Raw genomic sequence first — 24,410 nt, 5'->3', positions numbered from 1 at the left:
TTGCCCGGACAAAACAACTGGAATTTATTTTTTTTCCCCAAGAGGCCCTCACAGTGTGACTGGGAGAGGGAATGATCCGCAGTGCTGGTAATTTGTATGGATCTGGGATGTGAACACTCCAGGCTGCCTGCCTGGATTTGCCTGGCTCTGGGGGTGTTTCTGCCCGTGAGTGTTCAGCTCACTGAGCAAGTGTGTGTTTGTGGTTATAAAATGCAGCAGGTCTCCTCTGAAGGAGGGAGTTTGGGCTGGGCAGATGGCAGCCACAAGGAATGCCAGCCCGGATGTCATTCCAGGAGCTCTGGTCTCACAAGGGAGAAGTTGGACAGAGGGTTGGCTGTAAATTGCTCTTTTCTTTCTATGAAAAAAAACAGAGTCCTTGAAAGGAAGAAGTGCAGCCTGGCCTCGTGCAAGGGCCATTGGAAAAGCAGATCCAAGGTGGGTAGGGCAGTGGTTGTCCTCTAAAAGGCAGTTTGAGGACACAGTGGAGGCTGTTAGGTTTCCTTCTTCCTGTGTTCAGGCTCTCAGCTCCTTCCACACCAGCTCTGGAGGCTTTGCCAAGGCTTTGCACCCTGATATTTCAGCATTTACCATCTGCTGGGAGTGGACAAGCCCTAAACACCGAGGCACTGCCCCTCCTCTGCTCGTGTACACACTGTGCATCCATGGCAATCCTGGCTGCTGGTGCACACAAGCCAGGCATCTCCACTGCAGCTAAACCCCAGATCAACTGGTGTTAGAACAGAGTGGGATTCCCTGCTGTACATCCCAGGGGTTTCTAGAGCATGTTTACCTGGGGCTGGCTTTGGGGCAAACTTTCCAGGTCCCTGTGTTTACATGCCATGACCCTCCCAGTGTGTTGGCCTGGCAGCACTCCTGGCCCAGGGCATCACATAGGAAGAGATCATAGGATTATAGAATCCCAGACTGGTTTGGGTTGGAAGGGATCTTAGCCATCATCTCATTCCAACTCCACTGCCATAGGCAGGGACATTTTCCACTAGACCAGTTTGTTCAAAGCCTCATCAAACTGGCCTTGAACACTTCCAGGGATGGAGTAGATTTCATGGACTTTAACCATGAGAAGTTTTTCAGCTCATGCTCATGTTGTAGACCTGGAGAGGAGAGATAAAGACAGGATTTATGGGACAGAAAGGCAGGAGAAGGAGGAGAAAGGGAGTATTTTAAGGTCCTGCACTCAGCTCATGCTGCTGATACCTTTAAATTGGAGCCAGAGATTTAAAAATAAACTTTGGAAGTGATAACAAGACATCCAAGTCCTCCAGCCACTTGGCCAGCTGGGGATGGAGTCTGGTGTCATCCCTGCTGGGACAGCAGAGTACCTAGTGCAGGGTGGGCTGCTCCTTAGGACCCACCACAGTGCTCACACCACTGGACCTGCCCACTGGGGTTTAGTCACAGCCATTGAGGGTCCAAGGTGATCTGAGGTAGCAATGCTGGAGGGACAACGCTTAAAGGCCTTGAAAACTGTCCCCATTCATCCTGGGTGTCAGTGGTAGCACACAGCTCCAGGGATGCTCTTCCAGAAACCCCTTTTCCACCAAATATCTGAGTTATGGGGTTGAGGCTGTGGAGGATAAAGCTGCTCAGCCTGAGCTGCTGTCCATCTGGGAAGCAGCCAGGATGAACATTTCCATGCCCTGAAATATCTTTTAGCACCAGGGAAGGAGACAAGCACCATTTCATCCACATCTCATCAGGGATATTGTGACATTTCTGGTGCCTGGATGCAGCATCTGTGGGGGCTGCGAGACTCTGATCCCTTAAATCTCCCTGTGAGCTGAGGATGGGGCAGAGCCCAATCTAGGTCAAGCCCAAATGAGATAAGGCACCTCTGCCCTGTGGTTTAGTGCTGTTTGCAGGATGCTGCCTTGCCCCTGGACCACGCTGGGTTTTCATCAAAGATGTCTGGTGCTGTGTCAAGCTACACCAGATTGATGTGTTTGTTTTGGCAGCTGTGCACATCTCCCAGTTAGAAAAAGCCTGATTAATCCCAGGGATGGCTTTTCCTATCAAGCCACAGGCACTGAGTGAAAAGAGCCCTGGCTGCCCACATCTTCTGACGGCTTTATTGGAAATGTTAAAGGAGATACCAGGATAACAGCATAAGCTTTGGGTGCATCCAAAGGGTGGAAAGAGGATCAGAGAATTTAATGAGAATTTTTTTTTTGCTGAACCAACCCCCAGCAAAGCCCTAGGGTTTATATTGGTGAATAATTTGTTTTCCTGTGCTGGCAGTGACTGGTAGTGGCATCTCCCCTGATCCCACAAAGCAGTTGCTGGTCTAGGAGTTTTCTGCAGACATGGATCCTGCTCAGTGTTGCTGCTGGTTTCTGCAAGATGATTTTCCAGTTTTTAGAGGGAAACAGATGAACCATAAGTCAGGAACTTGTGGAAGCAGGTTCACCACAAGCCTCTGTACTACAGCAAGCAGCTGTCATCTCTCTTCACTGGCTTTTCCAAATTGGAGACATCCCTTTTGCACAGGTAGATCAGACACTCTGTGACTCTCTGTCTAACTCTCTCCACAATGTGAGTATTTTCAGATCAGACTCAGAATTCTGGGGGTCCTGATGCCAATTCCCTGTGCCCTTTGGGAACTCAGACTGCAGGTGAGGACAGCAGAGCTGCTCCCATCGCCATGGGGACAGTGATCAGTGCCCTGATCTGACTTTGGTTTACTCTCCTGCCAAGGAGGCACTTGGGTCACTGCTGCACATGTCCCAGAAAAGCAGAGCACGACTTCCACACGGCAGGTAAAATATGCTGCTCAAGCACTGTGCTTCAGGAAAGTCTTTCCCTGCATTTCCAGGACATCCCCATTTCCAATTTAAACCCATGCAGGCAAGGCAAGAAGTCCAGGCATTTCTGTCAGGCCACAACCTGAGCATGGGCTTGGTGTCACAGCTGCTCTGGCTCTGACCGGAGATGGCCCCAGTGTGGCATCTAGGATGAATATTTTGGGTATTTTTTATCCATAGGTGGCAGCAGCTGCCTGTGCCGGGCGGACGCTGCCCTAATCCCAAACCTGGCAGCGACGAACAGAGCCTGGAGCAGGCAGGACAGGAGGAGGAGGAGGAGGAGGAGCGAGAAAGGGAGACGGGAATAGAAGGAGAAGCCTGAACACAGGTCCTGCCTGCTCCCTCCTCTGCAGCAAGAGGTGCTCAACAGAGGGAGAATTAGGGAAACGCCTCTGTGGGCAGGATCAGGCTGAATAGTGCTGTGGAGAGATCAAGTCTGTGTTACTGACCAGGCTGCCCAGAGAAGCTGCGGCTGCCCCATCCCTGGAAGTATTCAAGGTCACGTTTGACAGGGCTTGGAGACCTCTGGATTAGTGGAAGGTGTCCCTGCCCATGGCAGGGAGCTGGAATGAGATGAGCTTTGAGGTCCCTTCCAACCCAAGCCAGTCTGTGGCTCTGCTGCTGTGCCAGGACTAAGTGCCGCCTTCTTACCCAGGAAGAAAATTGCTGCATACTCTGGTGGGGAAGGGGCTGCTGGGCAACCTTTTCTTGACCAAATTCCTGAAGCCACTGGGATGTCACATCCCTAGGAAGACCGTGGTAGCAGCATGAAGCCATTGGGGTGCCCCAAACACCCACTGATGCTGGCCTGCGAGTGCTGGGGGAGTCCAGGGCCAGCAGCTCCTTCAGCTCTGGAGCTTTTGCCAGCTTCCAGAAATTTCTGCAAAGTTCAAAGTTCAAAATGACACAAAAGGTTCTTCCTCAGTGGCCCACACAAATGGCAGATAACAAAAGACAGTTGCCAGAAGCTAAAAGCCAGTTTAAAAAAAAAAAAAAAAAAAAAAAAAAGAAAGAAAAGGAAAACACAGAAACCTTGCTAAAAAGCAAACTGGAGAGACTTGCAGTCCTGGGCTCTAGCCTAGGGACTCTAATGAGAAGAAAACCAAAGAGAAAAATCTATCCAAATCTTGTCATCTGCTCACTTTAGAAATACCATTTCTTGATCAATATAAATGAAATGTATCTTCCTCTTTTCAACACACCTGATACGAGCAGGCTTTGTCCTGGGAAACCAGACTGGCTGCTCAATCTCCCCTGGCTGCTCTGTCCTACCCATGCTGCTCCTGCTGCATCATTAAGGCAAAATGGAATTGGTTTTGAGAGGAAAAGCAGAACAAGGCACAATTTGCTGGAGACTAATCCCCCTGAAGCAGCAAAGCCCCACTTCACCCCTCATGGCTGTGGGGGCAGCGTCACACCCCCAGTGTTATCTGCTTAATGAGGTGATCCTTTAAAAGCAGCCCCAAATGTGGGTGTAACTGCACAAAGGACTGGGGCAGGTTTGTTCATTTCTGCTCTATCACTCATTAAAGCAATTAGCCTGCTCGGGCTCGGTGGGGTACACAGCCATCCTGCACCTGCTGGGGAGAATATAATCCATTATAGAATATAATCTTTCTATCAATACACTCTAATTGCTCTGTACATTATTAGGGGGATGGAGGATGCAGGAATGCATCTCTAGGGAGTTGAGGAGGAACCTGAGAGATGGCACAGGCTACACTAAAACAAAAGTGACTTCTCATGTCTGAAGCACTGAATTTTTAGCCTTCTATCATTCCCTTCCAGGCCAGGAAAATCTCCCGAGCCAGTGCCCTGAACTCTCCATGCTGTGTAGCCAGGCAGGGCTGGGAGCAAATGGGCTGCGAGTGTCAGGACCCTGAAATCCAGGCAATGATCAAACCCAGTCATGCAACACAAAAGCAAATGCTGGGCATGAAAACAACCACGTGGCTGTTTAAACTGCCTGTTGGAATTTGTGTATTCAAAGTCCATCTCAACCTTTAGCCAAACCTTTCCCTGGAAAGCGCTGACTCAGTATTATCATTGGGGAAACTGAGGCACAGCTGGAGGAACTTGGTCCCCAGCTGGACCACACATGTGCTTGTGTTGTCCCTTTAACCTCTGGGGTAAATTTTGTAAATAATCGATTTATTTACAGACTTGTGGTGCCAAGGCTTTCCCTGAAAGCTGCGCTGGCTGCTCTCCTCGGAGGCTGCGGGCAGTGCCCATGCCAGCAGCCATGGCAGTGGTCAGTGTGGCCTTCTTCTTGGGTCAGCTGGGGACATGGCTCACATGGAGTGTCCCCATGCTGTGGTGGTCATACCCCACTGAGAAACACACCCCTGAGGGCAGCTCGGCCCTTTTGCTGCCCCATGAGCTGTGCGGGGAGATCAATGTCCTGGAGCAACCCAGGGCAGCCTCCCCTGGCACTGGTTCCTCGTCCTGATGATTAAAGAATAACTCCAGATTAAGGAAAAAAAACAGACTGGGGAGGAATGAGGCTCATTGCATGGGGAGTTTGTGACAGAACCACTCCAGGCTGGGATGTGGGCTCCCTTCTGCCTTCAATCCCTAAAATGGTTAAAGCATCACTCCCCAAAAATATCCTTTTCCACAGCTGCACCCAAACTGCAAGGGTTTCCTGCAGCCCTCAGTGTGCTGGCTGCAAAGCTCTGCTCTGGAGCATTACTGAATTTTAGGGGAGAGAAGATGAGCAGTATTTTAGGTATACCAAGTACCAAACTGCCTTTGTGGAGATACCTTGGGGCTCCGGCTTCTCTTAGAGTGTTTTGTTCTCAACCCTATTTCCATTCCAAACAGAAATAAATTGTCTGTGAGGTTTCTGTTCCTCTTCAACAGACCTGCTTCCTCACACACACATCCATTGCCTGGGCTCTCCCAGCCTCACATCCCACAAAACCAGTGGTTTACGGAGCAGCACCTGTACTGGATGCTACCCTGGTACCCAAACACAGAGGAGCTGGTCTGTGCTGTGGGTTGTACTTTGGCCTTGCTGCAAGCTTTTCCTCTGAAATAAAGGGTTCTTTTCCAAAACTGATAGAACCCAGCCAGCTCAGAATCCCCCGAATCTGTATTTATTTATTTTTCATGTTTACCTTCATTTTAAACACAGCATTGCTTGTGTGAAAAATGTGTATTTTATGATTGGCTTGTCACAAATATTAAAATGAATATTATATGTGTTATGTTAGAAAGTTATGCTGTAATAATTTTCTTAAGTAGTGTGTTAAATATAGTTTTAGGTTATAATGTTAAAATAGAAACTATGTATGTGGGATATTTTTTTAAAGAAAGGACTCGCAGTGAGATAGCAGCCACAGGACACCTAAATCTTTCAAAGAAAAAGAATTTATTGCTCTTTTATCAGAAGAAACTAACTTCTTCCCACCTCACTCAGCTCTGAAGATGCTGTTAGGATTCAGAGGAAGAAGTTGACACTGACCAGACAGAACCCTTTGTTTGAATGGAATTTATGCATCATGTATGAGATGTGTGAATATGCAACAGGCTGTTGCTTTTAAGGGTTATCCTCTGTTTAGGGGTGTCCTTTTTCGGGCTTATTTTGCCTAGAAAGAGGAACCCGGACTGTCCGTAACTCTTTGTTTTTATTGCCTCGTATTGTCCTAATCCCAACTGTCCAAATTTTTATTACTCTAATTATATCCCTATTTTTATACCCATTTTATTACTATTACACTTTTAAAATTCCAAAAACAAGTGACCGGCTTTTCCCCACACTTGAAAGAAGAAATAAACTCCTCCAGCTCCCAAGTGGAGCTGAACCACCTCCGAGACGAGGGGCGGGCAGGATTTTTGGGGGAGCCACCCCCTCTCGGCGGGCTGCGGGCGTGGCGGGGCCGTTCCGTGACCCCGTGGCGGGTGTCCCCTGCGGGTGCCGCGGCAGCGGGGGCGTGCGGGGCCGCTGCCGCTCCATTGGCGGTGCCGGGGCAGGGCGTGCCCGGCGCGGATAAAGCCGCGCTGCCGGCGGGGGCGGCTCGGCAGCGCCGCGGCTCAGGCCGGGCGGTGCGAGCGATCCGCGGCCCCCGTGCCCGACCCCCCCTGCCCTGCCGGACCCCCCCCTGCCCTGCCCGGCACCGCCGGAGCCCGCACACGGCCCAGGTGCGCTGCCGGGGGCTTGGCTTTGCTTTGCTTTGCTTTGCGAGGGGGCTGCTGCGCCGGGTCGCTGTCGGGAGCCGTGCCTCAGTTTCCCCGCTAAGGAGAGGTCGATTCGATTCTCCCGGGTGGCGCTGGGTGTCCGCCAGCTGTTGGCAGCCGGCGCGTTTGATCCCCTGGGAGGTTTTTAGAGCTTTCTTGGAGAATAAGGGACTGTGGGAAGAGCCAGCGGCTGGCGGGAAGGTGTTTTGTACCCGGAAGAGGGAAAGAACTTCTCCAGTTCGGGATGGAGCTGGACCACATCGGAGGTGAAGGGCGGGCAGGTTTGTCCCGGCTGTGGCCGATGGGGAGGCTGCTGAGGACAGCCTGGGGCTGGAACTTCTTGCAGGAACACCCTCGCTCTGTGCCCCAGCTCAAGGTTTCTTTGCTTCTTATGCAACATCCGCCCGGGATTTTGTAACCCCAGATGTTGATCCAAGGAGGGGAGCTGGATTCCTGCAAGAAAAACACCCGGGGTGGGGCAGGGGGGTCGGGAAGGGACTGTGCCAGGCTGTGCTCTGCACAGGCAGTTGTGTATGACGGAATTATTTTGGCTTTGCACGTAGCTCTTGGAGCTCTGTGGATTTAATCCGTGGGCAGTGAGCACCAGCCGCCGTTCCCAGTGCAGGGCTGCACGTCCAGCGCTCACTCTGGTTCCATTGACACCCCTGCAGCTTTTGGGGGTGCAGGGGTGGGTCAGGGTGGGTGCTGACAGCTGCCTCTGTGCTCCCAGGTTTAGATCTGCACAAGAACCAAGATCAGGAACCATGGCGTCCATCCCATCCAGCGGCTCGCTCATGGCCACGCACAACTATCGCAGAAGTAAGGGCAGGCTGGGGCTGGGGGGGCTTGGGGTGGTGGGTGAGCACAGGGGGGTATCTGCCAGCTGTGGGGGGATGTGGCTCCAGCAGGGATAGAGCTGAGCTCAGCTCTGTGCTTTCAGCTGCAGCCCCGTGTGAGTGTTTGGTGAGAAAAGGGGACAGCCAGCAGTGTCCCTGCTGCTGCCCAGACCCTCCTTGGGGCCCCCCAGCCCGTCTGGACCAGCTGGTGAGGGGGCTCAAATCTCTTCACGTGTTACTAAGGTTGTAGGGAATGGGGTGGACGGTTTCACCTTCCACTGTTGCTTCGGAAGTGAGCTCCAAACCCAGTCTGGGTGATGGTTGCTCCTGGTTCCTCATCTGGGAGAGAATTTCTGGTTTAATGGATTGCTTAAACCAGAGGGAATTAAAGGATTCCCCCAAGATGAAAAAAGCAGCAGGCTCGTAGCTGTTGTACTAAAAGCACGTGGATTATACACAGGAATTTGCATCTTCTTGGCCTCAAGTCATCTGCAGAGGCCTCTCAAAGCAACTAGATTTTATCCTTGGGGTTGCTGGTTTTTTCCTGCAGAGGCATTCAGGTTTTTCTGCTCCCTGCAGTAGGAATGTCCCCAGTATTCCCTTCCTAGTGGTTTTTCCTGGCCTGGCACTAAACTGGGCAAGTAGTGGAGTGAGTCAGCGATGAGGCTGAGCCGTATCACCCAGGCACAGCCTCACCAAGGCTGTGTTTTCCTTCTCGTGGCATGACCACGGGTCAGCAGTGGTTCTGATGGCCATGATTTTCCCACAGGGCGCCTGAGCTCCACATCCAGCACCAGCTCCTGCAGCTCAGAGTACTCTGGGGAGGTCATCCCCCATGGCCCAGGTAAGTGTCACCTGTCCTGGCTCATGGGAGCTCTTACTGGGGGTGACCCAGCCTCTCCTGTGGGGTGAGGCTGGGGTGCCCCGGTTGCACTGACCTGGACTCTCCCTGTCATGCACCATTCCTCAGACCTGCCCAAGTCTGACCCCGGCCAGTGGTGGGCCAGCTTCTTCTTTGGGAAGACAGCTCACCCAGCTATGACAACAGTGTCAGAGTCCCAGGAGAGGTGAGTGCTTGGAGGTGACACGGGGGAGCACCAGCGCAGCACCCAGGCCACGTGGCAGGGCTATCCCTGCTGCATCCCCCCGGGCGCATCCCCACCCGATGGACCGCGTTCGTGACACACAGTCAGCCACGCTTGGGGGCTGGCACGATGGCTGACTGTCTCTCTGCTGTGTGTCGCAGCCTGGGAGCTCTGCGGGCGGCCACAGGACCGATGGCCTGTGGGCTGGTGGCGGCCCCGGGCGCAGGACGGAGGCGCCACGCCAGCGAGTCCAGCGCGGTGTGATGCGAGCGTCGAGGCTGGGCGGCTGCTCCCTCCCACCCCGGCGGGCACAGCCCTTCCCCTGTAGAGTAGCTGGCTGCTCCAAGCAAAACGTGCTGCTTTCTGATGGAAACGTGCAGCAACCCCCGACGATTCCACTCCAGCCTTTTTTACTCTCTCCCGGTGTAACTAAGCCCTCTCGAAGCGCATGTGGAAACACGTTTTTATTACCCTCAACTCGTACAATGGCAATGAATAAACTTGAGCAGCCTTTTAAAACGTTGTGGGTTGTTTCTGTGTCCGTGGAGGGGGAGAGCAGAGCGGTGCTGGGGGTGTTGGTGGGGCTGGACCAGGACACAGCACAGCAGCAGCAGGATGTGGTGGTGCCAGGCATCACGTGCCAACCTGACTCACTGGGCCATTTGTGTTTTGCACATGAGCAGGATCTGGCTGGGCTGTGGTGGTGTTGCAAACGCCTTCCCTCGCCCTCTTCTCTCCTTACTTGGCTACGCAGCCTGTCCCTGCTGGCACTGAACTTGTTTTGTTCCCTGAACACACGGCTGCTCTGCTCTGCTTTGGTAGCTCGAGGGGCAGGAGAGAGTGCCAGGCCCTGAGCAGGTATGGCTGGGGCTGGGGGAAGGATTTGGGTGCACAGTGACCCCTCCATAGGGAGGAGAGAGATTAAACTTGCTCAAGACATGCATTTTATGGAGCTGGCTCTCAGGCTGGAGGTCATGGTGGTGTGGATGGCAGCTCAGAGCCTGCTCTGGGTTTGCAGCCCTGGATCCCAGCTGGCCCATGTGCTGCGCTGCCCCAAGTGCTGTTTTACCTGGTTTTTCCCTTCAATTATTCAGTTTGGCTGTTTGATCCTTCTGTGGCCAGCCTGATAGCTGGGAAAACAAGAGCCTGCATGAAGGGAGCGCCTTTGTTCTTGCTGGAGGCAAAAAAACACCTTGCAGAGGTTCATTTAAAGGTGCCAAATCTTCCTGCTCTGCTCCCAGCCACAGCACGAGGTGTGGGGCTGTCCAGTGGGCACCAGGTGCTGCAGCCCCGATGGCAGCTGAGGCCGTGGGACCCCTGAGCTGTGGCTTTGCCTCCTGGTGTCCCGTGCTGGCAGAGCAAAGGGCAGGGAGCAGCTGGGGGCAAGGAGCTGCTCTGCTTTGTGGCTGCTCTGCAGGGGCATCCAGGGTCACTTCCAGTTCTGTTGTTTTTACAGTGGAAAGTGTTGAGTAAGCTTTCACTGAGCTCTGCTTCCCCAGGCACTGGTCCTTGTCATCGGGGCAGAGAGTCTGTGTCCCCTGTCCCTCTGAGGGGCCAGGGCAGCACTGGACCTGTGCTCTCCCTGTATCAGTGTGTGCACCCAAGGGGGATGGCTCCAGGGGTGCTCCAGCACTGCCAGCACCCTGAAGGTGACCCCCATGTCCATGGCAGCAACTGATCTGATGTGACTTCCAGTCAGGCAGCAAACTGCTGTTGTTGTGGGGTTGCACAGGGCAGCCTTTACTTCACAAAACACAGGAAAATCAAGATAAAATGAACCCTTTCTGAGTAAGATAAGGCAAGGTCGGCTGGCTGGCTGGGACATGTGGTTGTGGCACTGCTCCAGGGTCTTCCCAGGGCCCAGCAAAGCCCTTTGGGTGCTGCTCAACCCCAGGGTGCCTCAGGGATCTCCTCTGCTGCTGGTTGCCAGCAAAAGCCACATATTTTGGAGAGACAAATAGTTTTTTTTTCCAAGCCTGGAAATCAATGTGGACACACAAAGGTAAAGTCAATATTACTGCATTTGCTTGTTGGTCTTGTGATCATGGAGGGACAAACCCAGCAACTGTCCTCAGGCACCCAGGGAAGGCAGTGACAGAGCAAAGGCACCAACCCCGCATCCCTGGCTTTCATCTGGGCACATTCCCCAGCCTGATCCAGCTCTAAGTGAGCTGCCCTGTGATGCCTTGAGCACATGGATGCTCCCCTATCCAGTGCTTGGGTGCTGGATGAAGGTTATATTCATTCTCACACTGCTCCAAGGTGGGTTGGATTCACAGCAGGGACTGTAAAACCTGTCAGAGGCTGCCCTTCTTCCCATGGTTCCCTGCCCAGTGAAGCAAAACTGCCTGGAAAAACCCTGCTGAATTAAAGGCTGTTTTTCTGAATGTCTGTGAAGTGTCCCAGACTCCGACTCCTCCTCTGCTGGGAGTGGAGATACAGAGAGAGTCCAGACCCCCCCAGATGTGCTCCTGGGCAGCTTCATGGCATTTCTGAGAGCAAAGCCCTTGGCATTGCCTTTTTTTGCTTGGAATTGAAAGGTTTTTAGGGCTTTTCTTACCCTTTCACAGCCTGCAGACATTTTGGAAAAGCATCTGACAGCCAAGCACATTTATTTTTGTTCTGTTTCTATCTCCACTGCTGTGGGTGTTTCTGTTCTCAAGTAACAAGTGATGAGAGAAAACTCTTGATTTCACAAGTCTATAGGACAGCCTCAAATTGTGGCAGGAGAGGTTTAGGTTGGATATCAGGACAAATCTCCACATTGAAAGAGTTCCCAAGCATGGGAGTCCCCATCCCTGGAGGGGTTTAAAAGCCCTGTGGACGGGGCACTTGGGGACGTGGGTTATTGGTGGGCTCAGCAGTGCTGGGGGAATGATTGAACTCAGTGATCTTAGAGGGCTTTTCCAACCTAAGTGATTCTATGATTCCAGCTGATTTCCTGTGTCCTCATGCTGCTGCTGGGGTGGGATAGCAAGGGAAACATTGCACAGTAGAAGCAAGATAATGAAAGGGGTTCCCCATGCACTGCACGCTTCTCTAATCACTTCCCTTCTTCCTGTGGGGAGGGGCAAGCACCCACCCCCCATGGCATCAGCTCCACAGGGGCTGATCCCCCCCTCTGCTCCCTTGATGGTGTTTTAACTGTTGATTAATGCACATATTTGCCCAAAACTCGCTGGTGTTTTCTGCTCACTCGTCCTTTGCAGCAGCCCTCGTGCCACCCCGCCGCCTCCAGTGAGAAGTGTTTCTTTCCATTCCCTGCCTCTTGCTGCTGGGGGTTGTTTTGGTTTGGTTTATTTCCCTCCTGCAGCTTTACTTCCCCCTCACCCTTCAAACGCTGATGTGGGACCTTAAAAATAGAAATGAGCTGTGCGGCTGAAATACATCACATTAGCCTGAGGCTGCTTCCAAATGCCACTGGGTCAAGGCTCCCATCCTTGACTCCTCCAACGGGCACATGCCAGGCTGCAAATGGAGCAGGAGGTGCCTGTAACAACAGGATTTGCAATGCCCTCTAACAGCAGCATTTGCAGTGCCCACTCTGGAGCAGTTCTGGAGGGACTGGGACCCCAGCATTCCTGCCTTTGTGGAGTGGATTAAGGAAAAGCCTGGTCCAGAGCTTTTGGGGGAGGGCTGCAGTGCCCAGCTTAGGCTGAGATCCTGGGTTCAGATAGGAAAATTTGGGTTCACCTCCTCCCCCCCACCCCCACCCCCAAGTTTATCTACTTTTAGAAAACAAGCAATGACTCTGAGAAATGCCAAAACCCAGCAGACCGTGCTGGAGGGCAAACCCAGGCTGTGGGTTGGCTTTTCATGCAGCAGAGGAAGAGGAGGAGGAAGGAAAACTGCTGTGGGCAGTTACATTACATTACATCACATCCCCGTATTCCCCCTCCACATCCCCAAGAGCTCACTGTGACTGCTGAGTGAGCTGGTTTTGGGCCATGTGTCTCAGGGGCTGGTGCCCTGCCAGCCCCCCTGGCATCTCCGGGTACCCCACCATGCATGGCTGTGCCCCACACCAGCCCCATCCCCCCACGCACACCCTTCTCCTCCTGCTTATTTTTGAGCTCCATCTGGTGGCAGCCAGACCTGCAGATTTATTGTCTTTATTGCCGTCTGAGCAGCCTGGTCTAGGGGAAAGTGTCCCTGCCCGTGGCAGGGGGCTGGAACAAGGTGATCTTGAAGGTCCCTTCCAACCCAAACCATTCTGTGATTCTGAGGTGCAGCAGCCCCAGAACCACATCCCTGCCCTTCCTCAGTGTGCCACAGCCCTCCACCTGCTGGATGTGCCTTCAGTCTTTGCTGCAGGAGAGGACCTGGGCTGGACATAGCTGTGCTCTCCGCTCAGGTGTTTGATCAGGCTGCAAAGTGTTTGTGCAAGGAGAGGATTTCCTCTTGCAACCACGTCCAAACCCAGCCTGTTGCTTGTTCCATCTGGGAATACTCTAACCAAGAGCTGCTGGGACAGGGACAGGGCTTCAGCTCTGTGGACAGGAGCAGAGCAGGCTTCATCCCACCCCTAAACCACATTCCTGCCTCCCCTTTCCAGGCCCCTCGTGCTTGGAGACTTGCTCAGCCAACAGCCAGACTTGTTTCTGCTGCTCTGCACAGCATGGACACTGCCCAGGCATGGGAAATGTTACATAAACTTTATTAACTTTATAAATTCCAGCGTTGCTGTTGGCTCAGTCCCATGGTCACCTGCAAAGGGGCAAGATGGGCTCGTCAGGAGGAATTCTAAACCTCTGCCAGTTGCCTTTCACCCACAGCCTGTCTGCTCCTGCCACCAGTGCCACGACTGTGTTAGGGCTCCAACAGCCCCACTCGGGCTGCCCCTGCCTGCACCAGCCTGGAGCCTTGACGTTGCTCCAATTGCTGCTTTTCCATGTGTCCTTCCACTGCTGCCAAGGACAGCCTGGCTTCTAGGAGTGTTCACGGGCAGGGGGCAACAGGGTCTTGGTGCAGCAAACTCTGCCACGGCTTGGGAGGGATCAGAGGCTCAAGGTCCCCCTGCAATGCCATATCCTGGGATTAGGGAGGAGCTGGGGGCGGTGGCAGCATCTCTTGGCTTGCCCCATGGGTGGGATAAAGAGCAAAGTAGGGTGAGGCAGGGTTTACCTTCGCTGCCTGCACCTGCGATAAGGAGGCATTCAATATCAGAACACAGACATTAATTTTTCTTGGAATAACCACACAATGGTGAGTGAGAGAAGGACCCAGAGCAGAGCAGCCCAGTCAGGAGCTGACTCTGCAGAGCCCTCTGGGTGTGTGGGGCTGCTGCCTGGCAAAGGGGGGGCAGAGGCACACAGGGGTAGTTGGATGAATAGAGTCCAAAGAGACACAAGAATTGTTTTATCTGCGGTTGCAAGAGTGGGACTGGTTGCAAATCGGTACTTCCTTGAACCTATCCTTGGTGGGCTCCTCAAACCCATCCCTGGAAGAGTTCACATCCAGGTTGGACAGGACTTGGAGGAACCTGCTCTAGTGGGAGGTGTCCCTGTCCATGCCAGGGGTTTGGAACAAGATGAGCTTTAGGGCCCTTCCAACCCAAGCCATTCCATGATGCCTGGGAGGGAGTGGAGCAGTGTGCTGAAGGAGGAGTATCCAGCAATGCCCTGCAAGGACTCCTGTGGGTGGATGCACACACATTTATTGATAAATACACCGAACACACACTACCAGATAAATCAAGCAGAGCCACAACTGAACATGAACTGCAAACCTTCACGTTTGTGTGGGGAGCAGCAGGGGCCTCCCACCCTACTGAGTGAACCAAGATGTAAACTTTGAGTGATGCCTCCGTGGCGCTTCTCCAAACTGTTGCGCAGCCAAGCGCTGGCAACGAGTTCTGCACAACTTGTTGCTTTCTCCCTTGGCCACCTCCCTGCACGCTGGCTGTGAGGGACCACAGGCTGTTTTCTGGGGGAATGTGCTTTCCTTGTAGCCCTGTCAGAGGACAAACCAGAAGGAAGGAACTTCTTGGCAAGAGCTGGCCTAGAGGGGCTTGTGCAGGAAGGATGGTGGGAAGGGGTCCCTCAGGAGAGGGAGCTGAGCAGCCGCCTGTAGATGAAGCCCAGCTTCTCCCTCAGGGCCAGGAAGGTGGGACGCTCCTCCGTGTTGCCACTCCAGCACTCCAGCATGATGCTGTAGATCTCGGGAGGGCAGGGGCTGGGCCGGGGGAGGCGGTAGCCCCTGGTGATTTGCCGTACGGTTTCTTGGTTTGTCATTCCTGCAAGGAAGGAGATGCCCCTGAGTCTGATGTCCCCAAAGGATGCCCTGAAGGTACCCTTGTGGTGGCCAAGATGTCACTGGTGGTGCTGTGAAACAGCGTCTCTGTGCCAGAGGGGTGGTAGGAAAGAGGATCTGGGAGATCCAGACCAACTTCCTGCCCCCAGCTCCTGCACCCACTCTGCAACCACTGAATATCCCTCTAAGCCATCCCTAAATGGACAATAACCTGCTCATGCTCCAGGAGCTGCTTCCATATCCCTTAGGGAAGGGACAATATAACATTTCATGACCCTCTGGCTTTTGGGGACCATGGGCAAGCTGCCCAGCAGGTGGATGGAGTGGGGCAGCTTGCCCTACCTTCATAGGGGATCTGTCCATACGTGAAGACCTCGTAGAGCAGAATCCCGTAGGACCAGACGTCGGACTTGAGGGAGTAGGTGCGGTAGTTGGCTGCCTCTGGGGCCGTCCACTTCACTGGGATCTTAGTGCTGCTGCTGGTGGAATAAATGTCATCCTGAAAAGCAATGGCAGACAGGACATGAGGGGTGAACAACACAGACACGGCTTTTAGGGATGGCAGGGATTGCCTCCATCGTGGGACAGCTCTATGAGCTTGAGTGGTGGCAGGGAGAGACCACAGCATCCCCTGAACTGACCTTGAGGAGCCGGGCAAGTCCGAAATCAGCGATTTTGCAGGTGAGTTCCTCTCCAACCAGGATGTTTCTGGCTGCCAGATCCCGGTGGACAATGTGCTTCTCCTCCAGGTACCTCATCCCATCCGCCACTTGGCAGGAGATGTTGAGCAGGTGGGAGGTGCCCAGGGACTTCCCTTCAGGACCTGTTAATCCAGACAATCCAAGCACTGGGGGCAATCTACCAACATCTTTTTTGGTGTTTTGGTTTGGAAGGGGACCCTGTGCTGGCAGTGTGGGGCATGAGGATGATATAAAACCTCAAATTTGTGCTCCTGTCTAACTGTCCTTGTTGTGCAGTGTGGGAAGTTCAGCACAGCCATGTGCTCCTCAGGCATGGGACATGGGTGGGCTCTGAAGAGCACCAAGACATCCATGGCTTGTTCAAAGCCAAAGGTGACCTTCTGCCAAGCTGCAAAGCTCCCTGCAGGCCTCTCAGCCTGTTGTACCTGTGAGCTCCAGCTCTGCTGCTGGAACCCCAGTTAGAAACAAGGTCAGTGTGGGTGGGAGGGGGAGTACCCTGTAGGAAAACAGGTCTTGGTGGGAGCGGTTTGTTTGATTGTGCTGGGTCAGGAAAAGAAAAGCCAAGAAAATTAAATTGGGTGATGAGTGGTCCACGGCATGTGGACACGCACAAACCCACGGGGAGGTTTGGCTGTTTCATTCCTAAAGAGGGTGGAGTTGCCCAAACACAGCAGCGAGATTCTGTGCTCTGGTGGGAGCTGGCAGACCATAGGTAGGTGGGGGAGGGATGAAGGTCCCTACCAACGGGCTTGGGCTCCCAGGGCTTGATACAGACGCAGCCGACAGGGACACCCAGAGGATCATGCCAGGCTTTGTGATCCCAAGACCATCTCCACCAATCCATCTGCCCATGGATTGCTCTGTGCTACCTCTGATCAAACAGGGCAGAAACCAGGCTGGCACTCCCTTAGGGTCCCCATTCAGATTGACAGGGCCACTCTGAGGCACAGGAAGCAGTGACCCAGGCTGCCCCATCCCGTGGGGCCAGCGCAGCACTCACTGTTGAGGTAGCTGTGGAGGTTGCCTTTGCGCATGAGCTCGGTGATGATGTACACGGGCTCCTCCAGGGAGCACACGGCGTGCAGCTGGATCAGCTTCTCATGCCTCAGGCGCTTCAGGTTCTGAATCTCCTTGGTGAAGTCTTCTGCTTTCATGTCAGCTGTGGGAGAAAGCCAACACAGCCCTTGTGAGCCACTTTATCACGTAGGCATTGGGACCTCAGTGCCTCCAGCTGGGATGAGGACCTTTTTTACCTTCTCACAGCCCATCCCTGCTCTCAAAGCTCAGGTCTGCACAACCTGTGTTTCAGAGCCAAAGAGATGTTTTCCATGGGGCTTTGGGTGTCATTTCCAGGATCATAGTCCCATCAGGACTTGATGTATATCAAACCCGTTTGATTTGATGTGATGTCACTTGTCACATGCCCACTGGCTGGGGCCATTTTATAGGGATGCAGCCCAAGCTTAGGTTTGTGCACAGAAATATTCCAGTGGCTCCTCACCAGGTCCTACTGCAGTTTGCATGATAAAACAGTCACAGTGGCCAAGAGGATGAGGAAATAAAGGAGGGTCGATGATAATGGCAGTGAACGAGTTGGCTGCGGTTAACATGTGATTCTCCACGTACCTTTAATGATCTTGATGGCCACTGGCACCGTGTTCCTCCACAGCCCTTCCCACACCTCTCCAAAGTAGCCCTCTCCCAGCTTCCTCCGCAGGGTGAACTCCCAGCGCGGGCGCTCCCAGCCGTCCCTCTCGGGGGGAGTCTGTCAGATGGACATGGAATGACACTCGGACCAGCCAGCCAACCAGGACCTGCTGCTGGAGCCTGCAGCAGCCCTTGGTGCCCACAGAGGAGCAGGACATGGTGCTCTTCCAGCCAGGGCTGAGCCTGAGCACTGCCCTTCCCTCTGTGCTCACTGCAGGCACAGAACACATGGGGCATCCTCTGCACGAGCCCTGCTGGGACCCCAGGTGTGCAAGAGGGAGAGTTTGGAGACTACAGGAAATACCAGGAGTTCAAGTCATAATTCACTCCTCATCAGACTCAAAAGTGGCTTTTCTCCATCTCCACCAATAAATAAAAATGCATGAATTAATATTACTGCATATTATGGCTGATTTAGAGTTCAGATCATTAAGCATTTCTTTTATCCCACACCTTTCAATTTCACTCTTGGATTATTCACATGGTTAATTGCTATTTCCAAGTCATAATCAGTGGATGGAGCTCTAATCAGGAAATGAGCTGGCAATTTGGGATTAATACTGTAATTAGACTTATGAACACTGCACTAATTGGTATGAAAACTTTAGCAAAGCCATGTGTATTGTCTTATATTCTCAGGAAAAAACTGGAAGCGCAGGTATTTCCAGAATCCGTATTGAATGGGATTGTAACAACTCGATTTCCAGTCTTTGAGATGGACAACACATTTCAGAAAATTCTGTGCATTTTAGCTGGCCAAAAATACATATAAATGCTATGCCCAGCCTTAACGTGGCCGATCAAAGGTGATGCTGGCAGCTATACCAATGGTGGGCTTTAAATTTAGCTCAATAAAGCTCAAAACCCAAAGGGACAGACTACTTCTTTCTAGTTTCCCTCGTTTCCCTTTCCCGTTGCCCATCCCGGGGGTGGCGGGGAGCGGGGCCCGTACGCACCGCAGGGCTGCAGGGCTGCAGCAGGGGGCTCTGGATGACTTTCCAGTGCTCCGTGTAGAAGGCGAGGAGCTCCTCCATGTTGGGAAAGGGGTGTCCCTTCTGGATGTAGAGGCTGCCCCTGGGGCTCTTGCAGATTCGGAAGTGGCTGACCTTGGCGTGGTTGCGTACTGTGGGGAAGCCCAGGATGGGGGAAACTCAGCTCATGCAAAGATCAGTCCCTTCCCACCTCCCTGCTGGCTCCACTCTCTCTCCTTTAAAGATTCCGAGTTCTTTAATAAAGCTAAAGCAATGCAACTCTCCCCTGGACTGCTCCATCCCACTCCCCACCTCCCCTCTGCTCCCACCTCCTGGCCCAGAGGACTCCTGGCCATTGTGAGCCAGGTTCCTTTGGACCACAGAGGTGATGCTTTATTATCAGGGGTAATTAATAAGCTTCATTGCCAGGCATAATTCCACCATGGACTGCTCAGGGAACAGCAGAGCTGCTCAAAGAGGATAAACCAGGAGTGGCTGTGACTCCCACAGCTCAGGGACTGATGGTGGGATGTAGAGTTTGTCATTAATTTTCCTAAGATCACTTTTATGGGGATTAAAACAGATAATAATGGCACTGCCTGGTCTAAAAACCCCTGAATTCAGATTTCAGTATGTGGGAGCAGCCCAGGCCCTGGTAATCTGGAGTGGCAGCATATTTTTAAACAACCCTCAGATGACAAAAGCTGCTGGAATGAAATCCTGGGAGTTAGTGCCATGAAACCATCATTAAGCTGCAGTGAAATGTTTATGGCTTTCATATCCCAGACAGGAGCCAGGCACTTTCCTTTGCCACAGTGATTCAACAATCCATCCCTTCTCTGTAAACTTTCCCCTCACCCTCAGAAAGCCGCCCATTCCCTTCAACAAGGGGCTTAAAGGGCTTTAAACTTATTCCTGTTTTCACCCAATGCTAAGCAAGCCAGGAGCTGCTCCTAAGGAACAGCCTGCTTCCCTTCCCTGTGCTAATTTTATCTGGATAATTGCCACAAGGTCACCTGAGAGAGAGTATTCGCCCTTGCTGCTCTCGCTGTCCCGGACGAGGAAGGAGCCGTGCTGGTTGGGAGGCGAGAGGAGGAGCTGCTCCGCTTCGTTCCGGCTGATCTTGCTGAAGTACCAGCTGGGGAGCAGAGCAGAGGGGTCACAGCAGGGCAGGGGGATGCTGCACAGATGGGTCTGCATCCATTTCAGGGGATTCTGCACCCTCTGATCTGGGGAGGGGGAGCAGCTGCTGGGATGCCACTGTTTGTTCATTCCTGCAGCCACCAAGTGGCACGGTGGCTGGAACATGCCTCAAAACCTGTAGATGTGGCTGCCTGCACCGGGGCTGTTCCACTGGCTGGGCTTTACAGGCACTTGCTGCAGTTTATTGCAGCTCACTGCCTGCAAACCATTTCATTTCAGAATCAGAGAATCCCAGAATGGTTTGGGTTGGGAGGGACCTAAAACTTATCTCATTCAACCTCTCCTGCCATGGGCAGGGACACCTTCCAATAGCTCAGGCTGCTCAAAGCCCCACCCAGCCTGGTACTGAGCTGCCAGGGATGGGGCATTTCCTCCAGCAGTCTCTGGACACTGCTGTCCAAGTCTCAGCTCCATCCCAAACCCTGAGGTGAGATTTATGCTCTCGGGCTGACAGTCGGTGGTAAATAAAGCACCAATCCCCTGGCGCTGTGAGGAAGATGCTCTGGTGAGCTTGTCCCTGTGTCCTGCCATGACAGCAACATCTGCAGGCACAGGATCCTTTTACACTTCTTGACCTGCAGCTCATGGGCAGAACCGGCTCTGAGCCCATCAGCAAATGGCATCAATGAAAACATTTCAGGCAATTCCCTTTTGCTGATCCAGCTGTGGAAGTGCTGGCTGGGGACTTCACAGCACCAAGCCGGGGGAGGACCCAGCCAAATCCCTTTTCTGTATCACATCACTGAGATTCATCACTGAATTCCCGTAAGGAAAGGCAGGCTGGCTGGCCGGGTCCCGACACAGCGGGATGCACGGGAAGAGGCAGCTCCATCCAGCCTAAGGCTGCCAGGACGTGAGAAGCCAAAAGTTTCATTAGCTGGGATCGCCAGCGTCTGAGAAGCCGCGCAGGAAATTATATGTGATGGGGTGAACAAATTACCAGCCAGCTCCGACCTGCGGCTCCGCGGAGTCTGCGTGCTCACGGCTCGCTCGGCTGGGGAGCCGCGCACGCTCCTGCGGGGTGCCCTCCCACCCGGGCATCGCCCTGTCCCTGTCCCTGCCCCTGTCCCTGTCCGCAGGGCGCGGCTGGGCAGCAGCTGCTCACGGCTGCTGCTCACACAGGTACACACACACAGGTACACACACACGGGTACACACACACGGGTACACACACACAGGTGCATACATATGTACACACACACATATACATACACAGGTACACACACACAGGTGAAAACACATGTACACACACACGGGTACGCACACACATGTACACATCCAGGTATACACACACGGGTACATACACACAGATACACACACACAGGTACACACACAGGTACACACACACACAGGTACATACACATGTACACACACATATACACACACAGGTACACACACAGGTACACACACGCACACACACATGTACAGGCACACACACACAGGTACACACACACACAGGTACATACACATGTACACACACATATACACACACAGGTACACACACAGGTACACACACGCACACACACATGTACAGGCACACACACACAGGTACACACACACACAGGTACATACACACATAGGTACACACACATATACACACACAGGTACACACATGTACACACACACAGGTACACACAGGTACACACATGTACAGACACACACACAGGTACACACATCTGTGTGTGGGCTCCACACTCCCCTGTAGCCTCTCCAGCTGTCCCGTGCCATGGGAATGAGGCAGGGAGCCGACCCCACGGTCCACACCGCTGTGGTCCCCGCACAGCCCAACCGGATGGATTTGCCTTCCTCAAAGCACACGCAGGGAGGGTCTCTCCCATCCCACCCTCACATCGGGGACTCTCCCGGGGCTTCCCCCAATCCTCTCCTTCCCCCCGCTCAGCCCAGGGCGAGCGCGGGGGGCTCCGCAGGGTGCCCCGCCCGCAGCCCCGCGCTGCCCGCGCTCGGTGACTCAGGGCACACGGGGCACGCAGGGCACAGCTGTGGCTCGGGGCGCTTCGCCCGGCGTGTCGGGACCAGGCTGCCTTATGCAACGAGGAGCCTGGGCTTTCCCCGAGAGGGCTGAGACATGCCCCGGGCTCCCTGCCGGCTGGGAGAGGCTCAGACCGGGAGGAAGCCCCCAGCCCTGGATAAGCAGGGTGGCAGCGGCAGCAACAGCTGACCCTACTTAGCTCTGGGCTTCCTGGCAGGTACCAACCCAAAATGCTTCTTCCCGTGCTCCCAAGCCCTTTGGAGGTGACAGGGCTCAGGTCCAAGTTCCCCAGCTCCCCCTCTTCCTGCTGGCTCCCCTTTAACAAGAGGAAAAGCAGCAAGAACAAGCAGGAGCCTTTGCAACCCTTCCCAGCATCACCCCGCACCCCAGCCCAGAGCCAGCCCACCCCGCGCGGGGCTGATGCAGCCAGGAAGAGGCAGCGGCATCTCCGGCGCATCCCCCAAATCTCGATTCCTCTGCCGAACACCCTCCTGCCACGAGCTGCAGGAGCTGCAGGGGCTGCAGGGGATGCAGGGGTGCCCAGGAGAGGGCAGGTCCCCGCTCAGTCCCGGCGCCGCTGATGGCCAAAGCAGGGCACGGGTGTCCGGTGCTCGCCGCCGCTGCGGAGGGTGGGCGCTGCCTTTCCCCGAGCCCAGCCCCCATTCCCTGTGGATCCAGAGCGGGGGATACTTACGGGCGGTGGGCGGAGGTGCCCTGGCTGAGGTTGGCCACGTAGGCAGCAGGGACGTAGCCCATGGCCGGCTCCCCCAGCAGCCGCCGGGCTAAGACATACTCGCCCTCCTCTCTGAGGACACGCAGTTTGTCCCCTGCGCTTATGCTCAGCTCCTCGGCGCTGCGGGCTGTGAAAGCGTACAAAGCGATACAGAGAGAGGACTTGGGGATGAAGGAAATGGAAGTCGCCTCCGAGTTCAGCGAAACGGAATCAGAGCCAAGATACCCCAGCGAGCAGCTCTCCGTCACGGAGCGGGGACGGAGCTTGTTCCAGAAGGATGTCAGGAAGGTCAGGCGCTTCCTGACGAACTGCTCCATGCCCGGCGATGCGCTGGATGCGGTGGGCTATGCCGGGCCAAGGGGGGATGCGGGGCTCCTGCCGCCGGCCGGGAAGCTCATCCTGCCGGCCCGCGTTACCCGCACGCGTCTGGGCGCTCGCCGGCGCTTCCCGGAGAACTTCCTATTTCTGAAAGTGAAACTGGTTCATCTGGTGGGACGAGTCTGCCGGCGGGACGAGTCTGCAGGCAGGAGTCCCACGCTCAGACCCACGGGCACATCTGGGAGACAGGCGCAGCTGGAGCCGAGCTTGCTGCTCTCGAAGAAGAAGGAGAACGGCTGTTGTTTTATTTAATCGTTATTTTAAAGTGTGCTCTTTGCTTCTTACCGGAGCACCATAAACACAGCTCTCTGTTCTTCGAGCAGCTCTTGTCACAAGTGGCTGACTCCAGTTAATAGTCTTCATCTCACTTGTGTGGGAGGATATTTTTTTTTTCCATAGGACAATAATTGCATCCACAAATGTGGGAGAGTTTAAACAGAATTAAGGAAATAACCTTAGAAGAGATCTGAAGTGTTTGGATATGTCCTGGCTGGATACTGGGGGGCTTATTACACAAGATCCTTTCTTCCTTCAGTCTACAATGACCTCCCAGAGTTACTCCACTAAAGCCTTTGCCTCCTCACACTAATTCCCTGTTGCAGAGGATTGCTAGGGAATTTGCATCCCAGATCCACCAGGATCTGGTACTCAGCTTCCGTGAGGGATGGGACCCCTCAGAATCAGGAGATCTTTGCCTGATGCAGGGTCTCAATCAGCCTCAGGTGCTTGCATGGCATCCACAGCCAAGCCCTGGAATGCAATCCCCAGCTCTCACGGTGTCAGCACAGCCACACTTCCCCAGCCCTGGTCACACTTGGACACTGACATGCTCCAAACCCCCTCCCAAATCTCACCACCCACAGCCATCACTAAAAAGACAGAGATTACCCCCTCACATCTCCCGTGTGCACTTTAAGCCACCTGAAGATTGCTCTGGTGAGAAATTCCAACTCCAACCCCCCAGCCCCCACCTGAACTTTGTCATTTAACTGTTCCAACTAATTAGTGGGAGTTTTGTGCCTGGCAACCCCACTCCTGGCCTTGAGCCCATTATTTTGATTCTCCTCTGCTTGCAGTTGGTCTGTGTAGCTCATTTTGGGTGTGCAGCTGGGATTTGAAAGAGGCTACTTAAAAAGAAATATTACAAAATTAATTGTAGGAGTCCAGGCTGCCAACTGCAACCATGTGGGGTATGAGGAACAAGCTGGACCCACCCTTGGGTCAACAGCTCTAGACATGCTGTGTCCTGCACCCTGGGTGTCCTATGATGGCCAAAAAAATTGCAAAAGGATTTCCTGGTCTGGGTTTTGGACTCAGCAATTTCCTCACCCTCTCCCAGAGATGCCCAGGGCAGAGGGCAGGAGTACAGAGCGCTCCTCAGCGTGGCCTGTGCATTCCTGAGCTGATGAGAACTGGGAAGAAAGGGAGTCTTTAATAAAATATTTTGCTCCCTCCTTACCCAAATAGCACCTGAATAGATGGGTGAGTCCCCCAAGGTCTCAGTTCACAGCCTAGTCCCCAGTGCCACACAGGAATGTGCAAGGCCTCCGTGCATT

The 24,410-nt window shown here is 53.7% G+C and overlaps 2 protein-coding genes across 3 annotated transcripts; one reads left to right on the top strand and one right to left on the bottom strand.

The window, feature by feature from the left end:
* Nucleotides 1-6,816: 6,816 nt before the first annotated feature.
* PPDPF (pancreatic progenitor cell differentiation and proliferation factor) lies at nt 6,817-9,438 on the top strand. Its single transcript, XM_038158740.1, has 5 exons — nt 6,817-6,962; nt 7,729-7,817; nt 8,604-8,678; nt 8,805-8,901; nt 9,081-9,438. Exons 2-5 carry the CDS (start codon nt 7,763-7,765, stop codon nt 9,181-9,183), a joined length of 330 nt encoding a protein of 109 aa, XP_038014668.1. The 5' UTR covers nt 6,817-6,962; nt 7,729-7,762; the 3' UTR covers nt 9,184-9,438.
* Nucleotides 9,439-13,202: 3,764 nt separating this feature from the next.
* SRMS (src-related kinase lacking C-terminal regulatory tyrosine and N-terminal myristylation sites) lies at nt 13,203-23,676 on the bottom strand. Of its 2 annotated transcripts, XM_038158737.1 has the most exons (9): nt 22,702-23,673; nt 22,438-22,603; nt 19,567-19,688; nt 18,536-18,702; nt 17,499-17,637; nt 16,873-17,031; nt 15,813-15,994; nt 15,514-15,670; nt 13,203-15,154 (listed from the first exon to the last, which is right to left on the bottom strand). In XM_038158737.1, the coding sequence occupies exons 2-9, from the start codon at nt 22,497-22,499 to the stop codon at nt 14,961-14,963; spliced, it is 1,182 nt and encodes a 393-aa protein (XP_038014665.1). In that variant the 5' UTR covers nt 22,500-22,603; nt 22,702-23,673; the 3' UTR covers nt 13,203-14,960. The 2 variants fall into 2 exon arrangements, with proteins under 2 accessions (XP_038014665.1, XP_038014664.1); XM_038158736.1 differs by having other exon boundaries at nt 13,205-15,154; nt 22,438-23,676.
* Nucleotides 23,677-24,410: the final 734 nt, after the last annotated feature.

This window comes from Motacilla alba, chromosome 20 (genome assembly GCF_015832195.1).
Source record: "Motacilla alba alba isolate MOTALB_02 chromosome 20, Motacilla_alba_V1.0_pri, whole genome shotgun sequence".
NCBI lineage: Eukaryota > Metazoa > Chordata > Aves > Passeriformes > Motacillidae > Motacilla > Motacilla alba.
Note: the sequence above shows the minus strand (reverse complement) of the source record. Positions and strands in the feature narration are given on the sequence as shown.